At 52.1% G+C, this 20,102-nt stretch overlaps 1 protein-coding gene across 1 annotated transcript; it reads right to left on the bottom strand.

Annotated features, from left to right (window-relative positions):
* Positions 1–817: 817 nt before the first annotated feature.
* Positions 818–19,470, bottom strand: F10 (coagulation factor X). The gene is made up of 8 exons (XM_036831656.1): positions 19,331–19,470; positions 17,373–17,533; positions 8,906–8,930; positions 7,825–7,938; positions 6,371–6,502; positions 4,464–4,705; positions 2,367–2,484; positions 818–1,563 (listed from the first exon to the last, which is right to left on the bottom strand). Exons 1-8 carry the CDS (start codon positions 19,398–19,400, stop codon positions 983–985), a joined length of 1,443 nt encoding a protein of 480 aa, XP_036687551.1. The 5' UTR covers positions 19,401–19,470; the 3' UTR covers positions 818–982.
* Positions 19,471–20,102: the final 632 nt, after the last annotated feature.

Below are 20,102 nucleotides of genomic sequence, written 5' to 3'. Positions count from 1 at the left end.
TGCGTTGATTTTTGCAAACGTGCAGATCTCCTGTTTACGCAACTGCCCAGCCAGTGACCTTGGGGGCTCTCGTACTGGAACTTTGAAAGTTTGCTTAGCCGAGTTACGCAAAATGCAAACGGTACCGGGAAACACAGCAGGTCCCATCTGAGGTGACTGCTTTTTCTAGAAGCATGTCTGGTTTTCCTGGCCGTTTGGCTTGAGGGCCTGGAGCTGGTGAGGACGGGAGGGCTCGACCTGGGCTGTGACCGCTGGAGGAAGGGTGGCCCTCCTGCAGCCCCCCAGCACACACCTCGCGAGCAGGGGAGCAGGGGGTGGCAGGGGCTAACCAGAGCTGGGCTCGTGCTCTGGGCTGTGGCCTAGAGGCAGACTCCAGAGCCCCGGCCTGGCGACAGCCACACCCGGGGGCGTGCCCGTGGCTCCCTGGGACGCGGCTGTGAAGCCACGTGGAGAGCCTGTCTTTAGGTCAACATTAAAATGCCCCTGCCGATGAGCCCCCTGGGCCCTGCCTTCCCAGGGAGGCTGCCTCTCCTGGGAGGTGACTGGGGGCCAGGAGGGCAGGCGTGGGGAAGCCCCACCCGACCCCGGGGAGGGGTGCTGGCCCTGGCGCCCCTGTGCTCCCAGAACCCCGCTGGTTTACTCAGCAGCGTTGTGAGGAGCCAGGGGGGCAGCTGGCGGCCTCCAGGACAGAGAAACGCGCTGTGAACAGAAAAGGCCCCTCAGTTTGAAGACTTGGTCTGGGAGCCCTGGCCCATCCTATGTGGGTAGCACTTCCCGAATCCTGAAACCTCCCAGCTGGCGACGGGAAGGCAGGGTCCCGGGTTCCAAATGGACCTTCATTTCCCACTTCGGTGGGGCAAGGACAGAAGCAGGATAAGAATCGACCCGGCTCTAATCACGGCAGGAGGGAAGCCGGCTCAGAGCCCCGGTGCTGAGAGGGAGGAGAGGCAGGGGCTGCGGGGGTGGGGTGGGGTGGGGGGCTTCACTGGGGGCGCGGCTCCGCCCTGGCCCCTGCCCACAGCCCAGCTTTCATGGACTTGTCAATCCACTTGAGGAAGTTGGTGACCTTGGTGTAGACGCCGTACTTGCCCTTCCGCGCGCACCCTTCGCCCCAGCTGACGATGCCAGTGATGAAGTAGGTGCCCCTGAAGCGGGTGACGTGGGGGCCGCCGCTGTCGCCCTGGCAGGCGTCCTCGGTCTGCGCGTCGTAGCCGGCGCAGAACATGTTGGAGGTGATGGTGAAGCTGCTGGACAGCTTGCAGGTGTTCCTGTCCACGTAGGGCACCTCCAGCATCTTGAGCGTGGACGACAGGCGGCCCCGCTCGTGCGTGCGCCCGAAGCCGCTGACGACGCCCGTCTTCTGGGTCAGCAGCGTGGCCTCGGCCCAGTCCTTCTCCGGCAGGCAGGCGGGCGCCACGTTCCTGCGGAACTTGATGGGCGTCTTGAGCCGCAGCACGGCGATGTCGAAGTCGTAAGTCTCCCTGACGAAGCGGCTGTGCTTCACGGTCGCCTCCACCTCGTGCGCCATCTCGTTGCCTTCCTCCGTCTCCGTGTTCCGGTCGCCTGCGGACGGGGGCGTGGCCGTCAGCGTGGGGCCGCCAGGCCCCGCACGTCACTGACGCGTTAAAGCAGTCCCACTTTTTTTCCGCTTAGAGACTGGCACGTGGTCACTAGGAAATGTGAAATACAGGCGACTAGAGCGAGGCCAGTGTGACAGCCTTCTGCTTCCCCGCCGGGGGCAGCGGCCACCCTCCCCTGGTCTGCCCGCGGGTGGGGCTGGGCACCGGGTCTGACCTGCCAGACCGACCCCCAGCCACGGGGCCAAGTGGGCACTGATCGCAGCCCACGTGTGCCATGAGCGCCAAATCTCAGAATGAAAAATACCTCAAAATAGCTCAAGAGTACTTTACAGGCCGATTACAGGTCGAACTGACACTGTTTTGGCTCTACTGGGTAATGAGGTGTGTTACCGAAATGAGTGTCACCTGTGGACGTTTAAAACGTACGCTAGAAGATGTAATGTAACTAGGAAGCTAGACATTACAGCCGTGGCTCGGGCACGTGGCTTGCACTGGATTGTCATGGAGCAGCTCTAGGGTGTGGTGAGAAGGGGGACGTTAGGAAACAGTCCCCCAGATGCAAATGTGGGGCAGCGGTGCCGGCTGCTCAGACGGCTGGGGGCTCTGGGGGGCTTCCCGGAGGAGAGGGCACTGCGGACCCTGCGTGCATGGGGCAGGGGCGCCCCTCCTCCCCCGGCCTCCCTCTCCCCCTCGGGACCTCAGTATTTGAACTAGCGCTTCCGGCCAGCCTATCAGTCCTAGTGCCTCTGAAACCGGGGGGCCCCGCAGGGGGTGAGCGGCACTCACCTACCCTCACCGTGAACCGCTTGGCCTGCAGGAGACAGTGGGCCGCGGTGAGGACGCAGAACTCACTCAGGATGGTGCCCCCGCAGAAGCCCTCGTTCTCCTCATTGACGAGCAGAGCCTGCGACGGGAGGGCCAGAGGCGCCAGGTGGAGCCTGCCTTTGAGACCTGTAGCCCAAGCGTCCTCCCCGTCTCCCCACCACCGCGGGCCTGCCCTCCGGGAGGACTCGTGGGGTCCTCGGGCTGGAACGAGGGCCAGGCCAGCGCACCCCAGCGCCCACCCCCAGGGGCCGTGCTGCCCAGCGCCGCCCGTGCTCGGAGCTGGCCCACCGTGGACCCCACGGCCCTGCCAAGGGCCCAGCGCTACGGCTGAGGGGGTTCTCCCCACCCAAACTCCAGACTCGCCCAGCCAGGCCCTACCCGCCTGTATTTCCCGGCTCCGGAAGGCCCCTCTGCAGCTCTATGTGCAGCAGAACTGCTGTCTGTTGTCTCTGGTGTGAATTAGGCCCCAGACCAGGCAGACGCCAGGCTCTGGATGAGACACTTGCTACGCTGGGCCTGGGGACACTTGCACCGTCCGGACCCCCCTCCCGCGGCTGCGGGTACCGTTCAAGGCCGGTTCCTGGGATCCACGTGGCTGCTCCTGACGGGACGTGGGGCGGGGAACACTCCACCGGGACGGGGTGCTGACTGGGCGAGTGAGAGCACAGACCCTTCCCCTATTTTCCTTTTCCCCAAAGAACTGGGCCGGCAAGTGCGGAGAGAGTGCTTTCTGCTTTCCCTTCTCTGGGGACTCGCCCTTCTCTAAGCAACAGCCATGGGTTGAGAGGGTGCAAGTTAATGAAACTCTTAACAATGTCAAGTTCTAAAAGAACTTTGGAGGACTTTCATGACTAGCACGAAGTCGTGATGGTTTGTTTGTGTTTTTGCATAACTTATCAACTCATAACCCCACTTGTGTGACAAGTGAGGAGGGTCAGTCTTCCTAAGACTTGGGACACTGACCGTCCTTCCTGGAGACGGACATGAGGCAACTGGCCAAGTCTGGGGACCCTCCCGTGAGGCTCCTCCTGCCCGCTCCCCGGAGAGCCCCACGCGAGCCCCTCTCAGAGCCCCGTGTCCGCCCCCGCCCTGTGGGAATTCACATGCTCCACGGGTACCACGTTCCTGGCCCTCTCACGCAGCAACTTGAATTGTGGGGATCTGGCGGGGGCTCCCCTCCCTTCCTAGGCCGTGACGCCACACGGGAGAGAAGAGGCCCTGGCGCTTTCAGACCCACACGCACGGTGCCCAGGCAGCCCTGACCTGCGGCGCGCTCTCCGTGCGTGGTGCCTAGGTTTCCGCGTGTCCTTGCCCGGGCTCACGATAATTCAGATAAACGCACGCCTGCCTCGTGGCCGGTGGGGGCCAGCTGACGTCATTCCTAAGGGTTGTGGGCAGCTCTGGGAATACAACTTGCAGGAGAAGGCATTTTGGCTTTGGACACTAAAAACTTACAGTCCAAGTGAGGGTTCTGGATAGAATAGAGGCCCCCAGTGAAATCTGACTCAAGTAAATAGCAAATCATTTTCAGTGTGTGTCCCGTGTGATATCTGGGACATACTCACATTCGAAGTTATTTACTGTTTATCTGAAATTCAAATTTAAGTGGAAACCTGTGTTTTCATTTGCTAAGTCTGGCAACTTTAGTCCAAATCAACAACCAAAGAGTGAGTTTTTACCTTTGAAAACAAATGGATATACTTTTTGCTAAGGTACCGTCTGCCTCATTAGGACTTGGGTGTTTGGGTAAAAAAAATCTACCAAATTAGAAATGAAACAAGGAGAGCAACTCTTTCCGCCTCCGTCAAACCAAAGAGCAAGCAGAGGCCTCAGGGGCGCCGCCCTCCGCCCGCGGAGCCCGCCCTGCCGCCCGAGCTGGAGCCCCTTCTCTGCCTGGGCGGGAGGGGCGGCCGGGCAGGGAGGGCAGAGGCCCGGCCTCTTCCACCGCGGCTCCTTCCGCCGCTGCCCGCTCAAGTCTGCTGCAGGCCCGCGTGGGCCGGGTGCCCGGCGGGACGGCCCCCCACCCAGCTAACCGGCCGCTGAGCTCCGCGCAGTTACCTGCCAGGGGCACTCCCCCTCTTCGCAGTCCCTCCCGCCCACTATCCGGACCAGGTGGCTCTCATCCTCCTCGGGGCTGGGCTCCGTCCCGTTGAGGCCCAGCAGGTGGAGGGAGCTCTCGGTGGGGCCCAGGTCTCCGCCGTCGTACTGCTCCGGCACGCCTGCTTCGGGGGCCTCCCCGCTGCCGTGGGCGGCCGAGCGCCTGCTGCGTCCCTGCGTGAGCTTCCCACAGGGGAAGGGCTCTGGAAGAAGGGCAGTCGGGCCTCAGCCTCTCGGAGGCCTCCCTGCGGGGCCCACGCAGGCCACTCCGAGGAGGAGCCGGAGGAGTGGGCCCCGGGAAGGGGGCCGAGAGGGGCCTCTGGGGAGCGGGGTGCCCTGTGTCCTGCTCGGGGCTGGGCTACGGGTGGGAGCCCTGACCTCCGGCCGGCCAGCGTGCGGACCGTCTACTGGGACGCCTGCAGAAGTCGGGTGGCTGTGGCTGGACGGAGGACCGTGGGGCTGCGGGGGACATGACTGGTACACGGAGACCAGGATGGCAGAAAGGGGGGCTGGGGCGCTCAACCCCCAAAGTTCCCTTAGCCCCGTTGTGTGTTGGAAACGTTTCCTAATGAAACGCTGAAGAAAAAGAAGTGTTCTGGGCAGGAGGAGCAGCGTGCGGAGCTTTGTAAGGCAACAGCTGAAGGATGACAGCGACCCTTACGAGCGCCACGCAAGGGGCGGGGCCAGGAAATAACCAAAAAGCGTCCTTTCGTATCCTTACCAACTAGGGAACCGAGGCAGAGCGGGGGCGAAGCAGGACACAGGCGGGGCAGCTGGGGGCCGCAGGTCTGAGGCGGGTCCCCCGTGTGTGTTCTTGGTGGCGCTCGCCCCGCAGGGCCCGCGAGTGGACTGGGGGAGTGCTGGCTCGCTGGCGGGAGGAGAGCTCTTCCCGCGCCAGCCGCCTCTGCCTTAACATTTGTGACCACTGCTCCCTTGAAATTCTGCATCAGCTCGTCCATGACTTAGAACAGAACTTTCTGCACCAGGAAGTAGTTTACCTGACTTTATTTTAAATTGACCTGTAATTATTCCTGGAATTAAAAAAATTTTGCAAGCAAGTCAAGCAACGACTTCAATTAAAATATGTTTTGGACCAGCTTAAGTTTAAAATCTCATTACCAATAGAAATGTAAATCTCACTGTCCTCTACCTGTTGAGAGATTTAATTTTACACAATTGCCGCTGCCCTGGAATATGCCCACCTCTGCAGTGGGCCCGGGACTCTGCATTCCTCACCACCCCAGGTAATGCCAAGGCTGCGGGCCAGCTGGGGCCTACTGGAGGAGGAGCTGGGGTCCCCCCAAGAAGGAGCCCGAGTTGAGAGGGGCGTGGCCGGCCCCCCGCCCCACAGCAGAGGAGTCCCAGTCAGGCAGGACTCCCCATGGGGTGTGAGACGGGGCCTCTCCCACCCCCAGGACCCCCAGGACCCAGGCCCTCACTCAGCCCTCCGTGAGCTTCTGGGCCAGATGCATGGCATGTGGCTTTTATCAAGGAAAAAAAATTCCATTAACATGGGGACCCACACAACCCGAAACAGTGCTGGAGGGCCCTGGGTTCCCCTTCTGGCCCCTGCACCGTCTCCCCGGCTCCTTGGCCGGCCCACGGCTCCGGCCCTTGTAACTCCAGCCTCCCCAGCCCCTGCCCTTCCGAGAGGGATGGGGACGCCATCATGGCAGCTGCAAAGTGGCCACTTGGGATTCGCTGCGAGCCGGGCACTGGGCAAAGGGGCCTCCACATGTTACCCTCACGCTCCACGTGCCCCCAGGAGAGCTGACATCACTGGCCCGTTTCTCAGGCGGTTCACAGAAACAGTGGGTCTGTCTCCAAACCACGAGCCCCACCGGGAGCCCAGCCTGCGCCCCTCCTACCTGTGGAGACGCAGGACTTGCCGTCGTCGCCCAGGTCGTACCCGCTGGCGCAGGAGCACAGCACCGCGCTCCGCTCCTCCCTGCAGAACTGGTCGCAGCCCCCGTTGTCCAGGCTGCAGAGCTCACGCGTGGCTGCGGAAGAGCCGGGAAGCTGAGGGCGCGGCCCGGGACGTGCCCTCACCCGCCGGTGCCACGGTGCCCACCAGCCGGAGCAAAGGGCCGGCGCCCCGGGCAGGCCCCTCCCCCGCCCACGTGGGGCCCCGGGGGCCAGGGAGCCCGCACAAGCCCAGGGAAGGCCCGGAGGCTGGAGGGTCTCAAGTGCAGCCCTAAGGAGGGTGTGGTGGCGCTGGCCGGCGAGGTGGGAGCTCGGGCCGAGCCGGGAGCAGCCCACGCCGTCCACTCTGAGGCCTCGGTGCCCCGTGGCATAAAGGACCTGGGGTCCATCCCCAGACGGGGTCTGGCTCCCGTGCGGCGGGAAAGAGGGGTGGTAGCCACGTCCCGGACTCAGGCCGTCTCCCAGCTGGCCGTGGGCCTCTAGCTGCGTGATTTGGGCACGTTATTTAACCCCCACGGCCTGCCGCGTCACTTGTAGAGGAGTGGAGGCCACCCAGCCCCCAGGAGAGCCGTCCAGGTCCCGCGAGGCGCCGGGCACAGGGGATCTCACCGCCGGACTGTGCCAGCGTCACCCCTGCCAGCGTGCACCGGACATCAGACCCCAGACTCATCAGTCATGCCGCCCTGGCAGCTGACTTTACATTTCTCCACTGGGTTTTGATGAAAGAATAGTTACGGGGCAAACATTAAAGAAACTTGAGAAAACATTCCAGCGTCAGCCAAACGGTATTTGGGGAAGCAGCTCTGGGCGGTGGGTGGAAGGGGGCACGACTGATACTCCCACCGGGGAAACTCCGAAGTATCCAATCGAAGAGCTCGCTCTAAAGACTACAGATTAAGAAATCAACAAAGAAGCGCGAATCTGTCCCCTCAGGGAAAACTGGCCTAATACTAACATAAGTTTTGTTAAAAATTAATCACGGTATAGGAAAGCTCAGTGATTTTTCCATGCAGAATTAACTGTACCAAATGTTTATAACTGGACAATCCCGAGCATTCAGCACTGACGTTTGCACGAATTTCCAGGATCCGGAGAAGCAGGAGAAACCTCCTCCTCCGAGGAACGTCGGTTCTCGTTTCCAAGTGAAGAGGCCCCACCCTTCGGGAACGTTCGTTCCACAGCCGCTCCTCAGAGGGGCAGAGGAGTGCCCGGTATCCCGGCCTCCGCGCTGGGCACTCTGACTCGCGCTCCGCGGCCTGCAGTGGCACAGCCTCACGGAGCACAGGCTGAACCCCACGTGACCGGGAGGGTTTCCTTGGGCCTCTAGCTTCTTCCCGCATTCCCACCTGGCCTCCGCAGGGGGCTCCGACCTGAAGGTACACCAAGAAGAGGAACTCACGTAATTCACAGTTTTTGCCTTCAAATCCTTCCAAACAGGTGCATGTGTAGTCCCCGAGGCCATCTTTACATCTGCCCTGATTCAGGCAAGGACGGCTTTCACACTGGTCACCATCTGCGAAGGAAACATTTGGAAACCAGAGCTTGCAGGCGATTCCCTGCATCGTGGAAACCATTTTGCTGTGTTGATTCTGGCGCCCAGTTCTCAGCTAACTTGAATGAACCTGGGATTCTTCCTGTTTTCCTGTAAACAAGTTGTCTTGTCTGGACTTCGTTACCACTGCCCTCCCCCGCACCCCCCCCCCCCGGCTTTGTGGCTACGTGCACGTGATACCTCTATCTAGCTGGGTTGCTGACTGAGCTTTCCAGTTTTTGCTGAGACCTCTGACTGTTTTTACAATCACTGACAACGCTTTTCCATCACGGAGAGGAGCCCTGTGCTGGTGACCACATGGGGTCAGCTGGAAGGAGGGCGGATAAGTGATTGCTGGACACTTGTTTCTGGGCTGGGCATCGACAAGAGGGTTCCTATTTCCAATGGTTTGGGTGTAAAAGGAGAATGAAAAGCTCCTGTAGAGCACTAACATGGGACTTCACATTTCTTGGGGCATTTGTACAATATAATTTAGAGATAGGTCCAATTGTCATTTTGAGAAATCTGAATACTGTTACCAGAGTGAAAACATTAGTTATGATAAATACCATTTCAGACGCTATAAGCATTAAGTCAAGGTGGTTACCTTATGAGAGGACCCAGTGCTTCAGACTCTTATTTTTTGTTTCTACCTAATATACTTGGGTTTAAAAAAATTATCATGGAATTTGGTATCCTCAAATGGGAATGAACCGATTTAAATGTATATAAGTAACAAAACTAGAATTAGTATAAAGCTACTATAAAAAACTATTTTACGATAACTATTATGGAAACACTCAGAGGGGAAAAGTCTTAGATAAGTAAAATTTAAACAAGAGCAGAAAGGAAATTCAGGAAACATCTTCAAAATTTGAATACAATCTCTCCCGATTTAAATACCCTGATGAACCCCTCTCACTCAAGACTGAAATAGAAAACATCTCACCTTTGTATATATTCCAGAATTCATTCTAAAAGGGAAAAAAAATTTTTAATGCATTATGGAAAAGAGACATTTTACACCAATAACAGCCACAATCTAGTAACTCAAGTGAATAGGCTATTTCCCAAACAGGTCATTTTCTGGAACAAAATGCTCTAGAACTATTCAATCTAAAAGGGAAATGTTTTCAGATCTCCTGCATTTGTAAAGCTGTGGCTTCATTCATCTTTTTTTTTTTTAATACAATACATGTTTGTGTAATAAATGATCATATCCCAATACGGCCTAGCGTCCATTTTCTTGCCTGCTCACACAGTTGAACATGGCATCTGGGAAACATTTTGTAATATTAAATGTACTTTTCTAACTTTCATCCTAGCAAAATCACTAACGATATGATCACAATCAAGATTTTCACATTATTTGCTTCAACTGTTAAGTAATTTGAAATTAGATTACTTTTCTTGAACCACAAAAGTTTCTATATAGGTTTTATTTGTTTGTTTTTCACTAATCTCAGTTTGGAGAAACTGTGCTGAGACAACAGCAACTGAAGTAAAATCTCTAAAGTAATTGCTTAGATTCAGAAGCAAACTGTAAACTTTATGTATCACATTCAAACACTGTAATAAATTCATAATGACAAATAATTGTAATTGCTAAGACAAAATATTTTAATTTCATCACATACAACATTATCATATAATTTTTTACTATCTCTTAAATCAATACCTATATCCAAGCTTTTATATGACGAATCAGTGTTATATTTCACACATATTACATCTAGACCTACATGTATATCAATTTAAGATTAATGTGAATCATTTAATATTACAAAATGTTTCCCAAGTGCCATGCTCAATCATCTTAATTGCACAACTTTGTTAAATATTGAAAATTTATTTTCAAATTAATTACCAAGAAATGGATTGTACCAAAAATGGTTTGCTCTCTTTGCTACCCCCAAGCCAATCAACAAGTGGTTTTACATTAAGATACCCGGGTCAAAGATTCAAAACAGGATCAGATGCTTGGAGAATAATCATTATGTTACTTGGAAAAAAAGATAGTTGGTAATTAGCTTAAAATAGGGCATCAAGAGCCTATGTAACACTGAAAAGAAATGTTCGTAGTCTTAAAACAATTTTTTGCTATCTATAGTAGGTTAATTAGTGTCTCCCCTACTCCCCGGCCCCAACTTAGGTGCAACCTCAGAATTTGACCTTAATGGAAAGAGGGTCTTTGCAGATGTAATTAAGTTATGGATCGAGAACAGCTCGTACTGGATTAGGGTGGACCCCCAATCAATGAGAGTGTCCTTATAAGAGACATAAAATATCACACAGGCCACACACAGAGAAGGCTTTGTGAAGGTGCAGGCACAGAGTGGAGTGATGTATCTACCGGCCAAGGAACAGCAAGGGCTGCTGGTCGCCCCCAGAAGCTGGGGGAGAGGATGGAGCAGATCCTCCCTCAGACCTTCCAGAAGGAACCAAGCCTGGTGACACTTTGATTTCGACTTGTGGTCTCCAGAACTGTGAGAGAGTAAATTTCTGTTGTTTTAAGACACCCAATTTGTGGTGTTTTGTTACAGAGGGCCTAAGAAATGACTACACTGTCTTTTAAATTTTTTATTTAAAAATTTATCACACAGTAAAACGGACTTTTTCTGGTGTACAATTCTATAAAAGCCAACACACGTATAGATTTGTATAATCACCGCCACAACCGAGACGCAGAAGAGCTCCGTCTCCCCCAACCTTGCCAGCCACTGGCCGCCCCCGCTCCGAATGCCCAGCACGCGTCTGCTCTGTGTCACTATAGTCATGACTTCTTGAGGATGTCCTGTAAATGGACTCACATGTGATATAACCTTGTGAATATAACCTTCCTTCTTTCAGCATAGTGCCTCTGAAACTGAAACTCATTCACGTTACTGTGCGTGTCGACAGTTTGTTCTCTTTTACTGATGAGCAGTGTTCCACTGTGCGGCGGAACACGGTTTGTTTATCCATTCACCCGACAAAGGACATTTATACTATTTCTAGTTTTCAGCAATTATGAATAGACTTGCTATAAACATTTATGTACAGGTTTTGTGTGAAAAAAGTTTTCAATTCTCTAGAGTAAATACCCAAGAATGGGATTGCTGAGTCATATGGTAACTTTATAAGAAACTGTCGAACTGGTTTTCAGACTGGCTGTACCATTTTGCATTCCCACAAGCAGTGTATGAGTGGTGGTCGCTCCACATCCTCACCAGCACTTGTTTTTTATTCTAGGTGTGTAGTGGCATCTCACTGTGGTTTGTTTGGTTTTTGTGTGTGTGGGGGGGGGGCCACCTTCTGGCATGTGGGGCCTCAGTTCCCTGGCCAGGGGGATCGAACTCATGTCCCCTGCAGTGGAAGCATGGAGTCTTAACCACTGGACCACCAGGGAAGTCCCTCATCGTGGTTTTAATCTGCATTTCTGTAATGGCTAATAATACTGAATATCTTCTCGTATGCTTATTTGCCAACCATGTATCCTCTTTGGTGAAGTGTCTGTTCAAATCTTTTGCTCATTGTATTTAATTGGGTTATTTTCTTCTGTTGACTTGTGAGAGTTCTTTATATATTCTGACCACAAAACTTTTGGCAGATATGTGATTTGCAAATATTTTCTTAGTCAATAGCTTGTATTTTCATTCTCTTAATGTTTTTCACAGAGCAAAAGTTTTAAATTTAGAATAAGTCTAATTTATCTATATGTTTTTTATGGATTATGCTTTTGGTGTCACGTCTAAGAATTTTTGCCTAACTTAACTTTGTGTCATGAAAATTTTCTCCTAAAAGTTTCCTGTTTTATCTTTATAGCTATATGGTCCATTTTGAGATAATATTTGTACCATTGTGAGGTTTAGGTCAAAGCTGACCTTTTTTGCATATAGATGTAGAATTATTCCAATACCATTTATTGAAAAAGAGAATTCTTTTTCTAATGAAATGCTTATGCACCTTTGTCAAAATCAATTGGTCAAGGACTTCCCCGGTGGTCCAGTGGGTAAGACTCTGTGCTCCCAATGCAGGGGTCTCAGGTTCGATCCCTGGTAGGGGAACTAGATCCCGCATGCATGCCACAACTAAAGATCCCGCATGTGGCAACGAAGATCCCGTGTGCTGCAATAAGACCCGGCACAGCCTAAATAAATAAATAAATATTAAAAAAAATCAACTGGCCATATTTGCGTGGGTCTATTTATGGACTTTCTATTCTGTTCTTTTGATCTATGTGTTTATCCCTTTACCAATACCACACATCAATATCGCTACGATTTTATTTATTTATTTATATTTTTTTGGCTGCGTTGGGTCTTCATTGCTGCGCGCGGGCTTTCTCTAGTTGTGGCGAGCAGCGGCTACTCTTCGTTGCGGTGCATGGGCTTCTCACTGCAGTGGCTTCTCTTGTTGCGGAGCATGGGCTCTAGGCACGCAGGCTAGTTGCAGCACTCGGGCTCAGTAGTTGTGGTGCACGGGCTTAGTTGCTCCGCGGCATGTGGGATCTTCTGGGACCAGGGATTGAACCTGTGTCCCCTGCACTGGCAAGCGGATTCTTAACCACTGCGCCACCAAGGAAGTCCCATATCTCTATGATTAATGTAGATTTACAGTAAGTCTTTATATCAGGTAGTATGATTCCTCCAATTTTATCTTCTTTCTCAAAATTGTTTTAGCTATTCTAATTCCTTTGTTTTTCCATATTACAAATATTGAATCAACTTGTCTTTATCTGATGGAAGTTTGGCACTGCATTAAATCTATATATCAAATTGGGAAGAGTCAATATTTTAATATGTTAAGTCTTTCAAACCATGAACATTCTATGTCTATTTATTTAGGTCCTCTTCCTTTCGTTAGCGTTTTGCAGATTTCAGCATACAGGTCGTGTACATGTTTTATTAGATTTACACATAGATATTTTTCTTTGGAGCAACAGTAAGTGGCATTAATTTTTTTGTTTGTTTCTAACTGCACATTATTACTACACAGAAATACAATTAATATTTGCCTGCTGACCTTGTATTCTGTGACCTCGCTAGACACATACATTTTAGGAGTATTTTTTTCCAGATTCCATGGGATTTTCTATGTAGATAATCACGTTACTTGCAAATAGGGAGTTTTATTTCTTTATCTTGGCTTATTGTTAAACCTTCCTTATGGCTAGGGTTTCCAGTACAATGCTGAATTGGGAGTATTAGAAATGTACATCCTTGCCTTTTTCCCAGTATTAGAGCGAAAGCATTCAGTTTTCACCACGATATCAGTTGTAGGTTCCTTGTTAATAATCTTTATCATGTTGAAAAAGTTCCCTTTTAATTGTAGTTTGCTGAAAGGTTTTTTTTAAATAATTGTTTTATTTACTTATTTTAAAATATTTATTTTTAAATATTTATTTATTTTTGGCTGCTCTGGGTCTTCGTTGCGGCATGCAGGATCTTTTAGTTGCGGCATGCGTGCAGGATCTTGTAAGCCTACCAGGGATCAAACCCCTGCCCCCTGCGTTGGGAGCACAGAGTCTTACCCACTGGACCACCAGGGAAATCACTGAAAGGTTTTTATCATGAATGGATGTTGCATCTTGTCAGGTGCTTTTTCTCTATCAGTTGATATGATTATGTGGATTTTTCTTCTTTAAACTGGTGGATTACACTGTTGATTTTCAAATACTGAGCCAGCCTTGTGTGCCTCAGATAAACCCACTTGGTCATTGTGTATTCTTCTTTTTTTAACATATATTGCTTTATTCAATTTGCTAATAATTTGTTGAGAATTTTTATAAGAGGTTCATGAGAAATGTTGTTATATAGCTTTCTTTCTTTCTACCTTCCTCCCTCCCTCCTTCCCTCTTTTTCTCTTTCTTCTGTTTTTGTGGGTTTTGGCATCAGGGTAATGCTGATCGAAAACAAACTTACAAGTGTTCCCTTTTCGTTTCTAGAAGAGATTACACAGAACTGGTGTTATTTCTTCTTTAAATGTTTGGTAAAACTCACCAGTGACACAATCTGGACCTGGACATTTCCTTTACAGAAGGTTTTTAACTAAGAAGTTGAATTTGCAGATATCTCTGTCATACTATGTGTTTTGGTAATTCATAGTTTTGAGGAATTGGTCCATTTCATCCAAATTGTAAAATTCCATCCAAATTTGTGTATGGAGTTGTTCATAGTATTTTATTATCCTTTTAACATATGCAGGGTCTGTAGTAATATCTCTTCTTTCATTCCTGATACAATTCATGTGCTCTTTTTGGTCAATCTTGTTAAATCTTATCAGTTTTACTGATTTTCTCTATTATTTCATGTCTTCAATTTTATTGATTTCTCCTCTTTTGGGTTTATTTTGCCTTTTGTGTGTGTGTGTGTCTTAAGGTGGAAGCTTAGATTATCAATTTGAGAACTTCTTTTCCTATAGAAACATTTCATGCTATAAATTTCCCGATAAGCACTGTTTAGCTGCATCCCACAGATTTTGTATGTTATATATTCATTTTTGTTCAGCTAGGAGTTATTTTCTTTTCTTTTTTCAAAAATTGTATTTATTTATATATATTTTTATTTTTGGCTGTGTCAGGTCTTACTTGCGGCATGCGGGATCTTTGTCACAGCACGTGGGATCTTTCATTGCGGTGCATGGGCTTCTCTCTAGTTGTGTCGTGTGGGTTTTCTCTCTCTAGTTGTGGCGCATGGGCTCCAGAGCATGTGGGCTCTGTAGTTTACAGCACGCGGGCTCTGTAATTGGGCGCATGGGCTCAGTAGTTGTGGCACGTGGGCTTAGCTGGCCCGCAGCATGTGGGACCTTAGTTCCCCAACCAGGGGTCGAACCCACGTCCCCTGCATTGGAAGGTGGATTCTTTACCACTGGACCACCAGGGAAGTCCTGAAAGTATTTTCTAGCTTCCCTTGAGACTTCTTCTTTGACACGTGTATTATTTAGAGAATTCCCTGGCGGTCTGGTGGTTAGGACTCTGAACTTTCACTGCTGAGTGTGTGGGTTCAATCCCTGTTCAGGGAACTAAGATCCCACAAGCTGTGCAGCATGGCTAAAACAAACAAACAACTTAGCTCTTTAAAATTATAAGTATGGTAGTTCTAAGGAAGTAAGGAAGAGTGTTTGGGAAATGATACTGAGGAAAAAGGCAGAACATGAACTTGGCACTACAATTATTTTTATTATTTTAAAAAACTGTTAAGTGTATGTGAATTAAAGGAACATTTAAAAATAAAAACAGTTCCTGAAATTATGAATAACTTTTTAAAAGAGCTAAATCGTTCATTTGGTAACAAGGAGTAAAAATGAATTCTTAATTCCTCTTCTCTCTTCTGGTGGCTGAAATGAACTATGGTAGTCAAATGGATAGCAACACAAGAATTCCCTTGCAGACCTTGACCTTTTGCAGGAATGCAAAGATGTCTGAGTCATACAACTTACCAATTATTATTTTCGAGACTGAAGTGCCAACTATTGTGCTTTTCAGTGTATCAGTGGTTGCCACATTCTCCTTACCTTCAGGTTTCATGGCAGGAAACAGAAGTACTTCCTTGATGTTACCGTAGACTGTGAGAAACACGGTGATGCAGCCAATGTCCATGCCACAGCCAGATGGGGGGGCAGCCTGGATTCCAGGCGGTATAGAAGTTCTCATCTATGAACATCATCATCATTGGTGGCTCTGGCCTGTTGTTTAAAAGCCTCTGGCTGCTGTATGGGACTATTTAACCCAGTGTAAGCACTGCACACTTCCCTCCTCATGATAAGCAGCTCAACCTGCTCAGTGAGACCCAGAGCAGTCTGTCTGGCCGTTATCTGTGGGCCGTCACCGATGAGTGGGTCGCTGCTGCAAGCCACTTTCAGGGACTCTGACAAGCTTAGCAAGGAGTCTGCCTGTGGTCCGAGGTGGAGGACATTCAGCAGTTTTTGCGACACAGATGTGATCAATAATTCTTTCAGCCTCTTCCGTTCTGAAGAGGTTAGTTTCCGGCAACTTCACTCCCAGGTTTTTCTTGAGCCCTTCTATTGTGCTGATTCTCCAGAAGGATGGGGTGGAGTCCATCTCATGGGTTTGGCCTGCTGGGCTGACTGGATGGTGGGTGATCTTGTAACTGCCCATAACATGTTCAGCATCCCTGATATGATATCCATGATTTCACGAGGTCATAAACGGCCAAGTAAAACTCACGAGTGGTGAGTTCGAGTCAAACCTTCTGGAACTGGCATCCAACATCACAAACGCAGTCAATGCCACCAACTACCAGCATTTTCCAGTTGGAGTTCTGGAGAAGTTCCTACACGTAAGTTCATGTCCAGCTTGCTGTGCTAGGTGATGGAAAGCTTGGTCACAGCTCCCCGTGAAGCGGCATTGAGCATGGGAAGTTCATCTAGGAACCCCAACTCTTCCAAGAAACTTCTTCTACACGTGATCATCTTGGCGTGCGGGATACACTTCTTCCTCACAAAGTCACTCTGGCTGGAGTCAGAGAATCTCCGATGATACTGCCTTTCCTCGCCTTTTGGACAAAGGGGGATGAGGTGCCCGTGGAAGCAAGAAGACAGTAATGCAAGTCTGTGGAGCTGAGGGGCGCTCAGCTCTGCTCCTCAGTTTTCCCAGGGTTCTCCGGACTCCACAAGGAAGTCTTCTATAGACTTGAGTAAATTCTTCTTCCGACTTAACATTTCTCCACTCAGCCATGACTTGCAACTGGACCTGTCCTCCAAGGGCACAGCTCTTCTGCCACCTTTAAGGTGAGCCAGGCCGGTGGTGTCCAGGCTGCCGCGAGCAGGCGGGAGTCTACACGAGCCTGTGTGGCACGGGGCCCCCAGTGCCCAGACTCCGCTGGACACTCCACTGCGGGCCCGTGGTGTGGACACGTCCGCTGTATGCGGCCAGGCTGTCTCTCGTGGGCTCCTGCTTGGCCTCCTTTTCCTCAGCCTTCAGGCGTCTTCCGCTCGCGGTTGCTCAGTTTTGGCTCACGGCCGTCCACGTCCCCCTCGGCCCCTGCACTGCAGCCAAGCCACCCCACGGCCTGACGCAAGGTGCCAGACGACAGCACGACGCGAGGTGGCTAACGGACCTCAGTGACTTCCGGGTCAGCATTGGAGGCCCCACCTCTTCCGGGGGAGGGGCGGATGCTTTTGCGCCGCGGCCGCCGCCGCCGCTGCCGCTGCTGCGCAGGTGCAGAGCAGGGCCTCGAGGCCGCGTTCGTTCTGCGCCTGCGCACCGACCCACCCTGTGGTCGCAGGACCGGAACCCGTCGGCGAGTATGGCGGCGGCTGAGCGTCTGGGCGAAGAGCCCGGGCCCGGGGTCCTTGTGCAGGCCGAGGCCGACAGCGCGTTCTTAGATAAACATTTTGAGTTTTAAGGTGGACCTGACAGCGCTTCAGAAGCCCCCGCAGCCCTGTAAGTGCATCCTGGCCGCGCCGCCCCTTACCGTCTTCTCCGTGTCCTCAAAGACCTCGCGGGCCTCCTCATACGAACAGGTCTCCTCTAGGCACTCCCTCTCCAGATTTCCCTTCTTCATCTCCTCCAAAAACGAGTTGGCCCTGCGGACCCTCTGCAGGACGCTGTGGGCCTGGTCCCGGGGCAGGAACACTGGGGTGGAGAACGCGGCTGTCACGTGCTCGCCCACGTGCGGGTTGTGTCCCCAGGCCACCCCCGCCCCCGCGAGTGACGGGTCGGACGCCTGCCCAGGGCCTGCGCGCCCACCACTGACCTGCCCCGCCGCACACGCGCACACCCGGCCCCGCGCTGAGACCCGAGCCCTCCTTCTGGAACTCGCCCTTCGGTCCCTCTTGCCTCCCCGGGCCCTCCACTCCGTTCTGTGACTCAGCTGTACCCCCCCCCCCTCGCCTTCAAGGTCTCAGCTCTGCGTTAGGTGGGGAGGTGACACGGTTTTGCACGATCTACAATTGAAAGTATGATTTGTTTCAAGTCCCAGGACACACGTACACAAGAGTAAAACAAAAGTTTCAAGAAATAGTGCTTACTATTAATTTCTACAAAATAGTACTTGTTACAAAATTTTCTACTTGTTTCTGTCCTGTTTCATTAAAAAAAACCCCCACTAAATTGACCTGCCAGTTAAAGTGTCCTGGCTCAGAGATCTCCCCCCTCAGGGATCTCTCCCCTCTCCCCTCAGTAGCCCCTGCCGAGCTGCCTGGGTCTTCCCGGTCTCACCCACTCCTCTTCCCCTTTTCACTGTGCTGTGGGAGGCCCTCAGGTCCTTTTCTTGGCGCTCTGCCCTGCTCTCTGCCTCTCTTCTGCTGGGGAATTGAGAGTCTCACCATAAGGAAGATGACTCTCCAAGTTGGTATTTCTAGTCCCAGCTTCCATCGTGAGCGCTGTGTTTTCAGCTCTCTCACGGCGATGGATTCTGCCCTCACATCAGAACTCCATTCTCCCCATGTCCGAAACTAAAAAACAGGACTGCAGAATCAAACTGTCTTGAGTGGCAAATGCATCTTGGTCACCTGCTACTGAATATTGGCAAGTGGGAATTCGATACCTACTTCTTAGAGTTGTTTTAAAGAGTGTATGAAACTCCTAGTGTTCACTCGCTCCTACCTCAAATTACTTTCCCTTCCAAATTCCCCATTTCTTTTAGTGACACCTGTGTTTTCCCAGCAAGGCCAGGCCCACATTTGTTCTGTGAGGGCCCATCCCCCATTACTCCAGACATCCGCTCCACCAGGGAGCGCTTGCTTTGAAATACAAGCCACGCACCCATTTCTCCCCTCCCTCCTTCCCCTACCTGGTCCCCCCCACTCCTGTTCGGTTTGTTTCTCTTTCTCACTTTTCACTCTTTCTTTCTCCCACGCGCCTGGGCCACTGAACTTCCACGTCACCCAGAGTGCAAACATGCAGACAGGCCCCCGGGGCTGCCTCCACTCTGCTCTGTCCTTTCTGGTTTCTTCTCTTGGACAGGTCTGGAGTCCCAGAAAGCCTAGAGGCCCCTGGCGGAGCCAGCCTGAGGGTGGTGGCACTGGCTCTCATCCTCTTCCCTGCCGTGGAAGCTCCTCTCTGCCTGTGACCCCCTAGCCTCTGTGCCCGCAGTTTGCTCTGGCAGAGGAAGGGGGCTTCTCTCTGTCTCTGCCTGCCACTGCCGCCCTCCATCTCCCTCCCTCTCTGCCTCTGTCTCTCTCCCTCCTTCTCTGCCCGTGTTTCTGTCTGTCTTTGTGATCTGTGATCTGCTGTCTGACTCTCCACCCACAGGGAGGCATACCTGGCCCTAAGCTATGCTTGGCTGAAACCACCAAGCCAGGCTCTCATGCCAGCCTCCCACAGGGGATGGGCACCCACTCTCCACACTGTGGAAGTTCAGGGGCATCGCCCTGACCCCTTACCCTCTCGCCTCCCCCCCAGGGCAGTCTGCAGGGAGGGGGCACTTACCACTCCCCCCCGGCAGCGGAAGGCCAGCCAGGGAGGCGCTGAGAAGGACGAGGCACAGCAGGCCCGCCATGGTGTGGCCGCGGACAGCTCTCCGTCCCCGCCGTGACAGGCCTCTGGGGCAAGGTTCACGCACCCTGGCTGGAGGGTGGCTGGGTGTCCTTCTGTTTATCACAGCCTCCTGATTGGAGCCTGGGCCTGCCCGGTGGCAGGGCAGGCGGGGGGGAGGTCAGGGGCAGGCGACCGCACTGAGGGCATGGTCACCCTGGCCTGTGTGGCCGTGGGGAGGTCCTGGCCCAACCTTGTCCTTGTCAGGAACCGTGTCCAGGGGGGCCTGCTGTGGGCACAGGAGCACTTTGTTCTGAGAGAGAAAAAAACCGTCATTTTATAGCTTTCAGACGTTTATGTCTAGCTCTGTTTTTGTTCTTACAGCCACGATAAAAACCAAGTATCATTTGCCCATCTTTTCTCTAGGACAGAAAACAGGTTTAGAGAGAGGTGGAGCGTTAGTCCATGGCCGTGCGTGGTGGACGCGGGGTTAGGACCCGGGGCTTTCTGCCCACGCGGGGCGGGAGGTGTGTGCACCACACGGGGCCCTGGGCCGATCTGCCAGCCAGGAACCTCCCCTCCTGGAGTGGCAGGTGTGGGGCATGGCCCGAGCGTCTCAGCTGACCGGGGCTCTGGAGGAAGAGGCCTGGGAACTGCCGGTGGGGTGAGCGCCTGTGCTGGAGGTGAGGGGGTTGTGCTGTGTTCCACGCACCAAGCACACCTGACG

This window comes from Balaenoptera musculus, chromosome 18 (genome assembly GCF_009873245.2).
Source record: "Balaenoptera musculus isolate JJ_BM4_2016_0621 chromosome 18, mBalMus1.pri.v3, whole genome shotgun sequence".
NCBI classification, from domain to species: domain Eukaryota; kingdom Metazoa; phylum Chordata; class Mammalia; order Artiodactyla; family Balaenopteridae; genus Balaenoptera; species Balaenoptera musculus.
This window is presented reverse-complemented; position numbering and strand designations above follow the sequence as displayed.